The 16,216-nt window shown below is 40.5% G+C and overlaps 2 protein-coding genes across 2 annotated transcripts; one reads left to right on the top strand and one right to left on the bottom strand.

Annotated features, from left to right (window-relative positions):
- Window positions 1-3,501: 3,501 nt before the first annotated feature.
- Window positions 3,502-4,748, bottom strand: LOC306735434 (trace amine-associated receptor 13c-like; the record flags this gene model as incomplete). Its single annotated transcript, XM_079216901.1, has 2 exons — window positions 3,502-4,321; window positions 4,576-4,748. The coding sequence occupies 2 exons, from the start codon at window positions 4,746-4,748 to the stop codon at window positions 3,502-3,504; spliced, it is 993 nt and encodes a 330-aa protein (XP_079073027.1).
- Window positions 4,749-6,472: 1,724 nt separating this feature from the next.
- On the top strand, window positions 6,473-7,695 carry LOC306735433 (trace amine-associated receptor 13c-like; the record flags this gene model as incomplete). The annotated part of the gene is made up of 2 exons (XM_079216900.1): window positions 6,473-6,684; window positions 6,879-7,695. 2 exons carry the CDS (start codon window positions 6,473-6,475, stop codon window positions 7,693-7,695), a joined length of 1,029 nt encoding a protein of 342 aa, XP_079073026.1.
- Between the last annotated feature and the right edge of the window lie 8,521 nt (window positions 7,696-16,216).

The following is a 16,216-nucleotide window of genomic DNA, read 5'->3' as shown; positions in this document are numbered from 1 at the left end:
ACAGCGTCCAGTGGGTGTAACTGCTAAGAAATCTGAGATGAAAGCAGCCGGGATTCTTGGTGTTGTTGTGGTTGTGTTCCTGATCTGCCTTTGTCCATTATACGTTTCTGCTTTTACAGTCCAAAGCACATCTTTAACCTTTGAAACCTGGCTGTACTACTGCAACTCTTGTCTAAACCCACTCATTTATGCCTTTTTTTACCCCTGGTTTAGAAAATCTATGAAACTCATTGTAACATTTAAGATACTTCAGCCTGACTTGTGATATGACAATACTTTAGAGACAAACTGGTCAGTAGCATCACTAAAACCTTCTAAGAACATGGAAATGTATTGCTGTTGTATAGCTGGATACACTGAAGTAAAGTCAAATGATGTTATGACTGGAGACAGTGACGTTCGTATATGGTAATTGTATTTCATTTTATTCTGAATTTGCACCTTATTGACAATTTATATTTATATGTATCTGCACTCCATGTATTCACACTATTTTCTACATTGTACTGCAACTGCTGTTCCACAATTTCCCTTGGGATGAATAAAGTTCTGTATTATATTTCATCTGTAATCTTTGTGAATCACGTTGTCTAATCGACAATGAAGTGTGTCCGTTGTCATCATATAAGCTGAAACTATACTTGCGGAAAAATGAAGCCAACGTGACAGTCCAAGGTATAAAACATTGTGTTGTTCTCTTTAGCTAATATCCCTGTTAATGACGATTGTACAGAACATCAATTTTAACCGGTTTCCATTTAATTATTCAAAGGTTGTGAGCTGCTAACTGTCTGCTCTGCAGCTCCACAGACGAGCCACCTCTTTTTTTGTGTTAAGCTGTGTTTCTACATTTCCAACCATAGTTTTGAGTCTGAATAGTCAGCTGGTTATGTCATACTTAAGCATTCATTTGCAGTATGCAGCACACACTGACTGCGTATAGTGAGCAGAGCATCAGTGTGCCATTTTGAACAGACTCATTGGACTGAAGCTGCCCTGCTAATGTGTTGCTCCCAATAAACCCGTGTAGTCATGTTTATTGTGCAGTCAATGAAATAAAATACATAAATAGCTTCTCCGTGAGAACCACAGCAACTTAATTGCAAAGGTGACGTTGGTAGCCTTGTGGCGTGCAGGACAAAGGAGAGAAGGAACAAAACTGCACTTAGAATAAAGAGATGTGCAGATAAGAGTGTGACAGGGAAAGAGAGACAGATCTATTGTATCTGTGTGTGTCTGTGACAGAGGGAGGGAGAGAAAGAGGCAGGCTGTCTGTGAGGAAGAGTGTTGCATAACTTTCTCTCCATTAGATATTTAAATCATTATCAGCATGCTCGTCTTTATTCTTAGAATGCATAAGATCTCAAAGCAATCTGCCTTCATTTCTTTCTCTCCCGATTTCAGGAGTTGTCAGGATCTACAAACTTACATTGAAAGTAAACGACTTGCTCACAAGAAAACACAGCAGGCCACCATTTAACTGCGTGTGCCATCTTCTGGTGGCTAAAACTTGACAAGTTATTTACTTCATAATTAACTGTTGATGAGGAGTTATCCCTCTTTTGAAAGATGTGTCTTTCAAGAAGTAAAAGAGATTTCTTCATATGTCATGTAACATTGAGACCTATCATACCAAATATGCCATATGTGTGTGTGTGTTTGTGTATATATATTTATATACATATATATCACATTAATATGATTATTATATTGGGAATAGAAAAAGTTGAAATCTTTATTGTAAAGCATTTTACAGAGCATTTTAAGAATAACAGAATGGTTAAAACCACAGATGTAACACTAAATTAGAGTTGAAATGATATCCATGCCTTTTTATAGGTTTACAAAACAAACTGAAAACATTTTATTGAGTAGATTTAACTTGACAATCTAGGCAGACTTTGCCAGAGCCTATAATATCCTTTTCAGCCCCGCAGTGTCCATTATTGGACAAGAAAAGAGACGAATAAGTCAAGTGACGTTACCTAAAGGATCTTCAGAACCACAACGTTGATTAACTTCATTTAAATTGCTGAAATACAGTAAAGTCTTGTGGGAAGAGTTCTATCGGCTCAGAAAAAATTAAACTTACCGTTAAGTTTATGTAATTACATAAACCCCGTAACCTCGCGGTCAATTTCGCGCGGCAGTTTGACGGAGGGAAAGGTTAAGATTCATAACTTAAGATTAAAATTGTACTTTTACTTTGGACTACAGCGGTCTCTTTTTACTTTTGACCGAATTGTTTCCAATTATATGTGTATTTATATAAATATATAAGTATATATATCAAATACATTTAAAAAACACATATTAATTAATTGTTTATTACAATTAATTATTACATATTAATCACATATTACATATATATAATATATGTATATGTACAAGATATATATATATATATATTACATATACATATTAAAAATAAAAAATACATATTAATGAATTGATAAAGCCGGGTATGCTCCAAGGAGATCAATTACAGTAAAAAAGGGCTCACATCGCCTCTCTTCACACTTAATAAAATGAAACTGCACCCCTCCTATGCAATTATTCACAGCCTCACAAAATACCGCATAGTGTCCTCCATTTTGGTGTTATGGATATGGTCACTCTACTTTGAATGGCTTTAGAGAAGGACCGGGTGGGCGACGTCAGCAAAAGCAGCCGCATACCTTTAAAAATAACCGGCAGAAGTCATTGTTGCTGATACCGGACCCAACTCGATTTATTTGTGCTACAAATAAATCAAACAAATCTCACCGTGCAGTCAGATAGGAGAGACCTACAAGTTTATACGGCATCAGGTTTTAAGAAGATTAATCAACATCGATCCAGAAGAAATAAATCAGCCACAACAACAGTTATAAATGTGTGAGAAACACAAAGTGATAAAGAACATTAATATGATGCCCGTCAGTGGCACGAGTGTTGAGTGTGTTTCATAGTCTGTATGTACACATTATTGATTATTGATCTAGGCTGCCAGTATGCTGAATCACAGTCTATGGAAATGGACTAATGGATTAATTACACTTAATTAATATGTGAATAAAATACAACAGCACATCCTAAAACATGTTGAAAGCTTAATGATTTATAACAGTTTTGCAACTCTGAAAAAAATCTTAATATTTTTCTTCACAGTAAACGTCTGTATATGATTAAATCAAGCTTGTCTCATCAGCAAAAAAAATTCAAATCGATCTGTCATACCAAGAAAAAACTGTATACAGAGGTAAGGAATAACTAGAAGGCATGCATAATAACAGTGATTTGAGTGCACTCCCTTTAACTTGAAGACAGTGCTTCAATGTATTTCAAAATAACAATAGAACAACATAGTAACAACACAGCATTTAATTGACTCAGTACTTTCACATTTTAACTATATTTTGCACAGCCGTTACACCTTTCGAGTTTACTTCAGTGACTCAGTAACAACACCAAATACATTTCCATCTTCACAATAAGTTGATGTTACTCATCAGTCTGACCCTACAGTATATTAACATCACAAGAGCCGGGCTGCAGTATCTTGAGGGTGACTATGAGTTTTATAGATTTTCTATACCAAGGGTAAAAGAAGGCATAGATCACTGGGTTAAGACACGAGTTGAAATACAGCAGCCAGACTACAAAGGGTGAGGATGAACTACTGTCTTCAATAACTCCACCTGTAAGGGATGGAGAGTAATATGGACAGAAACATATCAGAAGCACAACCACAACAACACCAAGAGTTCTGGCTGCTTTCATCTCAGATTTCTTAGCAGTTACACCCACTGTACGCTGCTGTGAGAGCGTTGCAATGTGGGTCCGCATGGCTTGAGCCTGAGACACAGCCACCACAAAGATTCTCAAATATAGAACTATGATGAGGGTAATGGGGCCGATAAAGGTAAAGACAACATCAACAGATCCTGTGACGTGGTTAAGAACAACTACACATTCTCCGTAGCAGGAATAATGTGAATCAGGGTGTATCAGAAAGTCCATCAAAATGAGACTATTGTAGAGAACAGAGTAAATCCAACACAAACAAACACAGATCTTTGTTCTGTCCAGAGTAACTCTGGTGTTATAGTGTAAAGGGTCACAAATAGCCAAATAACGATCAATTGATATGAGCACCATATTTCCAACCGAAGAAGAAGTAATTATAAAATCGATAACATAATACAGAGCACACATGAGGTCACCCAGGAACCAGCAAGCCTGTGTAAAAAGGATATCAACCGGCATCAGCAGGAGGCCCACGAGGAAATCTGAGACAGCCAGAGAGAGGATGAGGAGGTTGGTGGGGCTGTGCAGCTGCCTGGAGAGGAAGAAAAACATCACTTTTGAGATTGTTTACAATGGTAGAGAGTAAGAATATAATTATTCATGAGATTATTATTAATGTTAACTTGTTAGTAACATCAATGAATGTATTTTGGAGTCCAACATTACATTTGAATGCATAGCATTTTAACGTTAGGATTTTTAAAACAAAGATTTATATTATTAACTAGAACATTCACATTTAATTGTCAAAACATGTATTAATTCATGCTGAGGGTTAATCTCTGCCTGAAGTGTGAGATAGAGATGATGACCAGCAGGTTGAGAGCCGCAGTGAGCAGAGAGATGAAAGACAGCAGAGCGTTAACAAGCGTGCCGTCGAAGTGAGGCGGCACTGGTTTCCTGCAGGAATTGTTGAGGAGTAGTGGAAAGCAGAGTTCAGCTACTTCTGGTGTCTCCATGTTCAGAGAGTGGTGGTGGGAATCTGCTAAGTTCTGGGAGCTTTTTGACTGTAGCTCTCTGATAAACAGCAGCTCTCCCATGACAGCGTTTTCTTATCTCCAACAGAGACTAAAACCCCTTCCCTCTACTTTGCTGTGTCCAGTAATCTTCATCTCAGTCCTCATCACTTCCCTCCATCTCTTACTTGACATATTCTTTCCCTCATTGTTCTTTACGTCATCAACTGAATAACAACTTCTAGCTATCTTGACTATGGTTACCACTTAATCCTCACTGGTAGAGATTTGTTGTACATTCTAATCTAGACAACTGATTCAGCTAGATATAGTTTGGTGGGCTCAGCTCTAAGCACAGTCATGGCTGTATGCAGATTCTTACTGTAGAAATAGAGAGGTCCAAAACATGGACTTTATTAGTGGCCTTTGGGGGTATGGTATCCTGAAAACTAGTTGATTTTCCTGTTTGAAGATAGTTGGCTCACAATAGGTTCAAACCATGTTTTTGGGTATTAGTAGAAATGATCTTTCAAGCAGTAATACATAGGGATCAGATACAATGTTGCAATGAATGATCCACATCATAATCTTAAAATACAGAAAAGGCCACAATGAACACCAAGTCCACATTGACTTATTTTACAATACTTTTCCTGAGTCCCTTATGACCTAATGCCGAACCGAGCACTTTTGTTGCTTAAACTTGACCAAATTATTTAGTTGTGCAATTAAACCAAAAAACTATGTAACCCAACATTTAAAAGTTATTTTGAAAAGAGCCTGTATGCATATGACAAGCAGAAACTGTACTGTGGACATGGAAATCGAGTTTGAAAAAACCCTATGCAGGAAACTGGCACTGTCCTTGACACATCAAAAACTGACACTAGAAAGGTACCTTGTCAAAGAGCGTCATTGTAACGCCCAGACATTCTGGCTAGTTTTTGTTGTCCACAGTCCTAGTTTGTAGCACCACTGACCGAGCATCGGTATCTGAAGAGTTGGGGTCGAGAATGTGTTGGAGGGAGAGTAGGACACTAGTCTAAAAGAAGAGCTAATTGGCAGATTAACAAGAGGGGAAGCAGGACATCCAGCTGGATACTGGGACAAGCGACCATCTGAAGATCCACCTAGCTTTTCAGAACAAGTGGGGGGCTGTCGGTGCAGGGACAACCTGGCAGAGGTAGCTGAGTGGAGACCACAGCATGTGGCAAACTGGAGATCAGAAACATATGAAGGGGTTTCCTGAGTAGTGATCAGAGAAAACTATTGAGGTTGGCCAGCAGTGAAATGGTGACAACAGCAGGGACTAAAGTTCAACAACACATGACATAACTCATAACCTATCTAGTTCAACCTCTTTATTGCAAAAAGTAAAAAAATATGCATACATCTATAGCTTATCCAGGTTCATGGCCTACTAATAGTAACCAGAAGCTTTATTCTCCCTCCTTCTTGTCCTGGTCACAACTTTCTTAAAAAAGTAACTTTGGCTGTGTTGTGATGTGCCTTGCTGTTCCTTGGTGCAAAGCATGATGGAAATTGTAATTGTTGAGAAAAACATTGGAAAAAGATGGAAAAGGAGGGGAGGGGGTGGGGGGCGCGAAATACAGGGAAATTCCCATGAAACAGTCAGGGTAATATTCAGTCACTCCCACTCAAAGAAAGTTATCACCAGAGTAAAAGAGAAGGGGTGTGCAGGAAGAAAAGAGACAATCATCAGTTGTATGACGAGCTCAGCAGCATCTTGTCTCCTCTTCCTGAGAATGAAAGCCCTTGAAGAAGCTGAACTTTGCTTTCCACAACTCCTCAACTCCTCCTGCAGGAAGGCCATGCGTCCTCACTCTGAATCTATGCTCATTTACATTGTACTGTCCTCCATCTCTCTGCTCACTGTGACTCTAAACCTGCTGGTCATCATCTCCATCTCCCACTTCAAGTATTCATATGTTTTATCAATTTTAAATCTGCTATCTGTACAGAAATAAATAGTTAATGGAATAGAACAAAACTAAATATTATATTTCAGACTTTTAAGGGAAATATGTTCATGTGTTTCAGCCATTTGCTTTTATGTCTTAATATAATTACGCTGCCAATATTGATAAGCATGTTATTCTCTTATCTCTCCAGGCAGCTCCACACAACCACCAACCTCCTCCTCCTCTCTCTTGCTGTCTCAGATTTCTTCGTGGGCTTCCTCATGTTTTTTCAAATTATGCTCATAGACGGCTGCTGGTTGCTCGGTGACCTCATGTGTATTCTGTATTATGTTTTGGACTTCATTATTACTTCTGCCTCAATAGGAACCATGGTGCTCATATCAGTTGACCGATATGTGGCTATTTGTGAGCCTCTACATTATCCAAACAAAGTCACACCAAAAAGAGTTCAAGTCTGTGTTTGTCTGTGTTGGATATGTTCTGCTTTCCTTCACAGTCTGCTGCTGAATAATAACCTGGTACAACCAGGCAGGTATAACTCCTGCATTGGAGAGTGTGTCATTGTTATTAACTACATTGCTGGACTTGCAGATATTGTTTTGTCCTTTATTGGTCCTGTCACTGTCATCATAGTTCTGTATATGAGAGTTTTTGTGGTGGCTGTGTCTCAGGCTCGTGCCATGCGGTCTCATATTGCAGCTGTGACAAGCCAGCGAACAGTGAAAGTAGCTCCAAAAAAATCAGAAATGAAAGCAGCCAGAGCACTTGGAGTTGTTATTGTAGTGTTTCTAGTGTGCCTCTGCCCATATTTTTGTGTTTCACTCACAGGCCAGGACACCTTGTTTAATGCCTCAACTGCTGCCTTTGTAATATGTCTGTTCTATTTGAACTCCTGTCTTAACCCTGTGATCTATGCCTTTTTTTACCCCTGGTTCAGAAAATCTATTAAAATTATTGTTACACTGAAGATACTTCAGCCTGGCTCATGTCAGACCAACATAATGTAGAGAGACACTGCATGGTGGATGAAAATAGACGGAAAAATGTACTTGTCACCTTTTATTTATTAATCAATGTAAAAGTATTGGTACAGTAACCTTTGTATTTACACTTTTACATTCAGATCATTTGTGTGCCTTTACATTGGGTACTGTTTCAATGCAACAGTGAAGCAACTTTGAAAACTACTACTACTCTAGAAAAACTGTTGCCTGACTGGTGTGTGGACTCTTGGACTATTGTAGAAATGCTGTTTTCTTTTTTGTGATTCCAACATGTCTTTAGTTGCACTGCGTGACTGTAGCTAAAGACCTTAATGCAACTCTCTCTTTCCTGTTTAGAAAGAGGAGCCTACCAGCATCCTTTCAAGGGGCCTTTCCCAGATTTTACAAATGGTCTGCAAACATGTTTTAATTCGAAAATCCTTTTATTGATCATATCTATCAGGTAGTTGTGAAACTGTGATCAGCAACTGTACTTACTTCTCCTCAGTTTGGTTTGACTGCCGGATTTAAATCTTTTCTCTTTTACGCAAGTTTACAAGATCACTTCAATGTACCTTGATTTTGAAAAACACGTAAAGGAACGAGTGTAATGATGTTTGTTTGGTTTATCTGTTCTATGAAAGATCTCAATGTGAGGAAATAATCGGCAGATGAAAAAATATCTATTTTTCAATGAGGGGCACCTCCTCAACAGTAAATCAAGAAGAAAATAAGCTTAAGATGTTTGCACATGCATTCAAATGGTGGCTTGTAGTGTTTTCTTTTGAACAAACAATATTATTGTTTATCTAAAATGCAAGTTTGTAAATCCTGACAACTTCTGAAATCAGGAGAGAACCAAAAATAGTGATTGCCTTCAGGTCTTATGCATTAAGCCACCAGACACAGAAACAGCGTCTTTCCACTGGCCGTCACTCTGATGAACAATTAATCAGACTCCTTCACCTGCACTACTTGCACTACTGTTGTCTTTAATTGTCTTTTTTATATTTATCTTGTTTTTTGCATATTGTGTTTGTATATCAGTAGGAAGAGCTACGTGAAACCGGAGTCAAATTCCATGTACAGTGCATCCGGAAAGTATTCACAGCGCTTCACCTTTACCACATCGTGTTATGTTACTTATGTACATGTTATATTTTCGTTCTTTATTTTTTAATAGATTTGCAAAACTTCCCCAAATGTTTTCCACTTTGTCATTATGGGGTGTTGTGTGTAGAATGTTGCCGAAAAAAATGAATTTAATCCATTTTGGAATAAGGCTGTAACAAAATGTGGAAAAATTGAAGCGCTGTGAATACTTTCCGGATGCACTGTATGTGTAAACACCCATGGCCAATAAAGCTGATTCTGATTCTAAGAATAAAGACTAGCATCCTGATTATGTGATTATGTTATCTCTCTGTCACAGAAACACACAGATGCATTGACACTGTCTCTCTTCTCTGTCACATTCTTATCTGCACATCTCTTCATTCTAAGTGCAGTATTGCTTATGTTTCCTCTCCTTAGCTAAAATAACGAACCTTAACAACCCTCTTTCTCCACAAATATCAGTCACATTTGCAAATAATTTTGCGTGGTTCTCACCGAAAAGCTATTTATGTATTTTATTTCCTTTGTTACACAATAAACCCTATAGCTCAAAGCTCATCAACGCTGTTCTTACACAGAAATATATACGCAGGTCCAAAAACTGAGTTTAGAATAAGGCTTTGGGGGCATGCCTTTAAAAAATATATATATTTCCATGACTTAAATATGTACATTGAAGATGTATAAAGAGTAAATCATTGTGTAACAAAACGATTTAAAACCATGTCAGTGGGCATTAGTTTAAATTATTTGTCATGCTGTCATACATGAGAACCAATGTAAATGTTGCAATTAATGATTCAATCTTTAATCTGAAAATACTCTGTACAATGTGTGTCCCTTTCTCTGTCACTTGGCTCTCTTGCCAACTTGAATAAAACATTTTTACTAATATTGTATACTCCTTATTTATTTCATCTTTGTGCTTGAGTTTGACTGAATTATAGACATATATCTCAAACACAAATACACAAGCAAAGTGTGTGTTTTCAAAAACATATTCATGTAATAATAATAATAATAATAATAATAATAATAATATGTTATTGTGGTGGAAATGAATGTATAGTTTCCTTGTGAGAAATCAACAGCACTTTAAGCACGTTAGTCTTTTAATACGATATTACAGGATAAGATATAGAAAGATTATAACGAGTTTACAAGTCATCAAACATGAGCCATAGTAGAGACAGAAGTCATGGTACATTCAGCTGATGTAGCCGTAATCGATCATATTTGACTTGTCCATTGTTTACATTCTTTTACACAAGTCAGAGACACAGGTGTCCAGTAAACACATCTGACAAAAAGCATAGTTCCTAAGCTATATAATTACTCAGAGTGCATCGGATTCATTTTCCCCCGACAGTTATTACACTATAATTATGCTCTGTGTTTGTTTAATTGAGCCTATCATTTCCACTGTATAACCCAAATAACATACTGTATATATGTCAGTAGCAATCACAGGGTTTATCCTAAAAAAAACATCTCACGACTTTTGCTGATCGATTTAATACGAGATGGAAAGATAAGATATAAGAAAATATATTAATTTATTAGTCCCGCAGTGGGTACATTTACAGGATTAAAGCAACAAACAGGATAAAGTGCACACAACAGACATATACAAAATAAAAAGTGATATAAATGATGAACATTAAAAACAGTAATAAAAACAGTAAATAATCTACAATAACTGAATATTATGTATACGGACAGAATAAATATAACTATTTTGCACAGTGTATTTATATATGTTTTTGTGGTCTACTAGGAGCTCCGCTGGTTGTGCAGCCTGGCAGAAACCGGAAGGAAGGACTTGTGGTACCTCTCCTTCACACAGGTAATGAATCATCCGGTGGCTGAAGGAGCTGTGCAGAGCTGCCAGAGTGTCCTGCATGGAATGGGAGGTGTTGTCCATCAGAGATGATAGCTTAGCCATCATCCTCCTGTCTCCCACCACCTCCACCGTATCCAGTGGACACCCCAGCACACTGCTGGCCTTCTTTACTAGTTCGTTCAGTCTCTTCCTGTCAGCTGTCGAGATAACGCCGCTCCAGTAGACCACTACGTAAAAGATGGGTGACGCCACCACCGAGTGAAAGAAGGTCCTCAGGTGTGCTCCCTGCACTCCAAGAGACCTCAGTCTCCTCAGCAGATAGAGTCTGCTCTGTCCCTTTTTGTAAAGTGCGTGAGTGTGATCGGTCCAATCCAGAACATCTATGTCCTCAAGATCATCCTGGCCCTGTTTTAGCATCCCTGTACAGGTTACTACTAGGTTTTAGAATACATTTTAAGATGAAACTTTTTAAGCAATTACCGGTTCAGGTCCCAGTTACATTGCTGAACTGCTGCCCTCTTTGAGCAGAGCTCAGCCTGAGATCCTCAGGCAAGGCTCTGCTGGTTGTACCTTATGCTGCGTTCACACCAAACGGTAAACCAAGTTTATTCGCTCGACAATAAAAGGGTGTCAAAGGGGGCGTGGCTCATCTCCGTTGCTTCTCTCTGTGAAAAGAGCTTTCATTTCCGCTCGTTCTGCTTTATACTTGTTGTGGAAGTCGCAAACAAGCCGCACACAACTCGGTAAATTTCACCGACTCCTCCAGGAACTGCGTCTGGCTTATCTCCGTAAAACGGATACCGTTTCCGCCATCCACCATGGAAATAACCACTAGTTCTGTTAGGAACCGGACCACGGTGGCTGGACTCACAAGCAGACAAGACAGTTTGATTCGAAAAAGCAAGTCTGTACTTAGTATGCACACAGAACGTCAAAAGACAAACTCGCACAGGACAGGGAGTTGACACAGACTAAATACACAGGGGAACGAGACACAGGTAGAACCAATGAGGGCGGGGCTTGCAATCACACAGGAGGGCGGCACACAAGGAGGGAGGAGTCTGGAACGAGAGACAATGTGAGTGACAGACAACACAACATACACAGACAGTGAACACAGAGCTACCCAGAAGATCTGGGCATGACAAGTTCTGCTTTATACTTGTTGTGTAAATTCCACATACGTCGGAACATCACACTTTTGCAGTCACTATCCCTCAGCTCTGGAAGTCCCTACCTGAAGATCTGAGACTTTTAAAATCCGTAGCATGTTTTAACCCTCTGGACCCTAAGGTCATTTTCTCAATTTTACACCATTTCTTAAATTCACCTTTTAAAGGCACTTGCATATAAGATACATACCCATGTTTTACATACAAAATTGCAGAACAATCTCTGCTCTCTATATAATGAGCAGTGGCGGGCCATGACTTATGCACCTACGCTTGCGCTGTTGATCGCGGTGCACCGGCGGCGGCGCACACCGCCGCTCTCAGCCAGCCACCCTGCTTTGCTCCGCCGGCACCCACCGACGATGCCCCCACCTAGTTCCCCATTAGTTCAATAAATTGTGTCTCAGGGGCAGAAAATGGGAAGAAAAAAAGAGAAATCAACAATCTTAAAAATGTTTGGTGCACAATAAGGGTTGTTTTTTGTCTCTGAGCAGTGAGTCTTTTTTCAGCTCCCTTATCGATTTATCATCTGCCCATAAAAGGGTTCTCTTTTTAAATTAGCACCAGCTGTGCATGCCCTAATTACACCCATTAAACTAATTACATACCTGAAAAATAGTCAACAAACAAGACAATCGAGTGCAGTTCCCGGCTTCCCCAAAAGCAGCGACTGGGAACAGTGTGCCCATAATTCCTTTCACCACACGGATGCTGTCCTTGGCCGGAGAAAGAGCAGCATCCCGCAGGCAAAGACATGTTCCCCTGCTCAGAGGAGATAACCACACCCGGCCTCCAGTCCTCCTCTCCCCCACCTCCTCCACCAACCTGCCTGCACAGCATCTATCCTCCTGGCCGTCAACGTTTTTCTCTCTTACGACTGTCCATCGCAGCACATCGAGGTGGGGATGGGAAACAGGTCTAGCAGCGAGCGCTCTCCCAACACCTCCACGCCGTGAGCTAACTTAGCTCGGGAGCTAGTAGTGCGAGCTAAGTTAGCTCTATGGAGGTGGGAGCCAGCGGAGAGCCAAGCGGGGGGAAAACAAACAGAAAAAGAGGAGATTACATCGTGGAGGAGGGTCATATTAGCAAGGACCCAGAGAAGGTTAAAGCGGTCTCCGAGAGGCCGGTTTCCCATAACCGGAAAAAGCTCCAGCAGTTCCTCGGTTTTGCAAATTTCTACCGTCGGTTCATTTGGAACTTCAGCCAGACGGCATCACCCCTAACCAGACTTATTTCCTCAAAGGTGAACTTTGCCTGATACCCCAACTATGATGTGGGCAACCGGGAGCTAATGGTCATCAAGCTGGCTCTGGAGGGAGGAGTGGAGACGTTGGTTGGAGGGGTGAGTCCACCCATTCATCGTATGGACCGAACACCGAAATCTTGAGTACATCCATTCCGCCTGGTGACTCAACTCCCTGTTTTTTGCCCATTTCAATTTCTCTATCACTTACCGCCCGACGCCCTCTCTCGTCAGTTTTCCTCGGACAAGGTAGACCTAGTCCCTGACACGATTGTTCCATCCTCCTGTGTCCTAGGAGTCCTCACCTGGGAGATTGAGTCTGCAGTACAGGAGGCTCAGCAGACCAAGCCAGATCCTGGAGGTGGTCCTCCTGGGCGACCTATTTGTCCCCCTTTCCGTCCGTTCCCGTGTTCTGCAATGGGCTCACGACTCCTGACTCTCAGGCCACCCAGGAATAAGACGCACTATTAACTGGCTCCGGTGCTCCTTCTGGTGGCCCTCTCTGGACAATGACACCCGAGCTTACGTTCTAGCCTGTACCACTTGTGCGCGTAACAAGGCCTCGCAGAGAGAGATCGGTCTATTATGGCCTCTGCCTATCCCCCACAGACCTTGGTCACATATGGCCTTGGACTTTGCCACTAGATTCCCTCCCTCCGAGAACAATACGGTCATCCTGCCTATCGTGGACCGTTTTTCGAAAGCGGCTTACTTCATTCCCCTTCCGAAGCTCCCATCTGCCCGCGAGACCGCAGACTTGTTGGTCCAGCATGTTTTTAGGCTCCACAGCATTCCGACATTGTTTCCCGATTGGGGTCCCCAGTTTACCTCTCAAGTATGGAAGGCATTCTGCCGCAGCCTCGGCGGCACCACTATCATCTCCTCTGGCTTTCATCCTCAAACCAATGGGCAAACCGAGAGGCTTAACCAGGAGCTAGAAGCCATGCGCCGTTGTTTAAGGGCGGCCAATCCATCCTCCTGGAGTCGTCACCTGGCCTGCATTGAGTATGTACACAACAGCCATACCTCCACGGCAACGGGCCTCTCTGCCTCCGAGGCCTCCATTGGCTACCAACCTCCCCTTCTACCTAGCCAAGAGGTCGAGATTTCTGTCCCATCTATCCAGAGCTACCATCGACGATGCGGGAAAGTCTGGAAACAGACTTGTGCCGCTCTACTTCGGTCTGACCACCGTCGCACACCTGCCCCAACCTATCTCCCCGGCCAACAAGTCTGGCTTTCCACCAAGGACATAGATTTACACACTGAATCCAAGAAACTCTCCCCCAGATACATTGGCCCGTTCCCCATAGTTTCCGTTATCAACCCCATCTCGGTGAAGCTCAAGCTCTCGCAATTTTTGAAGATCCACCCTGTTTTTCATGTATCCCTTCTCAAAGCTGTACACTCCAGTCCGTTGAACGCTGTGGCCGAACCCCCTCCACCTGGTCCGGTATACACAGTTGACCGTCTTCTGGATATTCGCTCACGAGGGAGAAGCTACCAAGACCTCGTTGATTGGGAGGGGTATGGTCCGGAGGAACGGTGATGGGTTCCGCGTTCCAGGATTATGGATACAGGCTCCCATTGAGGATGGGGGAGGCAGGGAGGGGGTGGGGGGGTTACTGTGAGGATTATTGCCTAACCCTGTACTGTTTGCTGTGAGTTCCTCTCTCGGTTCCTCTCTCTTCACACTTAATAAAATCAAACTGCACCCCTTCTATGCAATTATTCACAGCCTCACAAAATACCGCATAGTGTCCTCCTTTTTGGTGTTATGGATATGGTCACTCTTCTTTGAATGGCTTTAGAGAAGGACCGGGTGGGCGACGTCAGCAAAAGCAGCCGCATACCTTTAAAAATAACCGGCAGAAGTCATTGTTCCTGATACCGGACCCAACTTGATTTATTAGTGTTACAAATAAATCAAATAAATCTCACCGAGCAGTCAGATAGAAGAGACCTACAAGTTTGTTTTTAAGGCATCAGGTTTTAAGAAGATTAATCAACATCGATCCAGAAGAAATAAATCAGCCACAACAACAGTTATAAATGTTCTCTTCTTGGTTAATAAGCTTGACTATTATGGGCTTCATTAATTTGGGTTCATATACTTTATAAATGATATATTCCTCATTTGTAAATTAAGTAATATAATAATATAATTAATAATTAATAGTAATATATATTGCAACCCAATTATTAAGGACTTATAGATGATGTACTAATGGTTAACATGTGCTTTATAAATGTGTTTTAATACTGCAATTCAAGATGAATTCAGGTAGTTACTAGTCGTTAGATAAGTATTTTGTGTGACCTCATCTAAAATGAGAACTAGCTATGCTTTCCAACGCATTTATACATTACATTGAAAGGCCAGCAGTGCCTCAAAGCTAACAAAAGTCTCAGTTATCTTCTCAACAGAAAAGAGAAACACAAAGTGATAAAGAACATTAATATGATGCCCGTCAGTGGCACGAGTGTTGAGTGTGTTTTATAGTCTGTACGTACACATTATTGATTATTGATCTAGGCTGCCAGTATGCTGAATCACAGTCTATGGAAATGGACTAATGGATTAATTACACTTAATTAATATGTGAATAAAATACAACAGCACATCCTAAAACATGTTGAAAGCTTAATGATTTATAACAGTTTTGCAACTTTGAAAAAAATCTTAATATTTTTCTTCACAGTAAACATCTGTATATGATTAAATCAAGCTTGTCTCATCAGCAAAAAAAATTCAAATCGATCTGTCATACCAAGAAAAAACTGTATTGGGAGGTAAGGAATAACTAGAAGGCATGCATAATAACAGTGATTTGAGTGCACTCCCTTTAACTTGAAGACAGTGCTTCAATGTATTTCAAAATAACAATAGAACAACATAGTAACAACACAGCATTTAATTGACTTAATTTAAATGTGTAACATGCCAACTGCAGAATTCTTTTTTTTTCAGTACTTTCACATTTTAACTATATTTTGCACAGCCGTTACACCTTTCAAGTTTACTTCAGTGACTGAGTAACAACACCAAATACATTTCCATCTTCACAATAAGTTGATGTTACTCATCAGTCTGACCCTACAATATATTAACATCACAAGAGCCGGGCTGCAGTATCTTGAGGGTGATATGAGTTTTATAGATTTTCTATA

This window comes from Taurulus bubalis (assembly GCF_910589615.1).
Source record: "Taurulus bubalis genome assembly, chromosome: 4".
NCBI classification, from domain to species: Eukaryota; Metazoa; Chordata; class Actinopteri; order Perciformes; family Cottidae; genus Taurulus; species Taurulus bubalis.
Note: the sequence above shows the minus strand (reverse complement) of the source record. Positions and strands in the feature narration are given on the sequence as shown.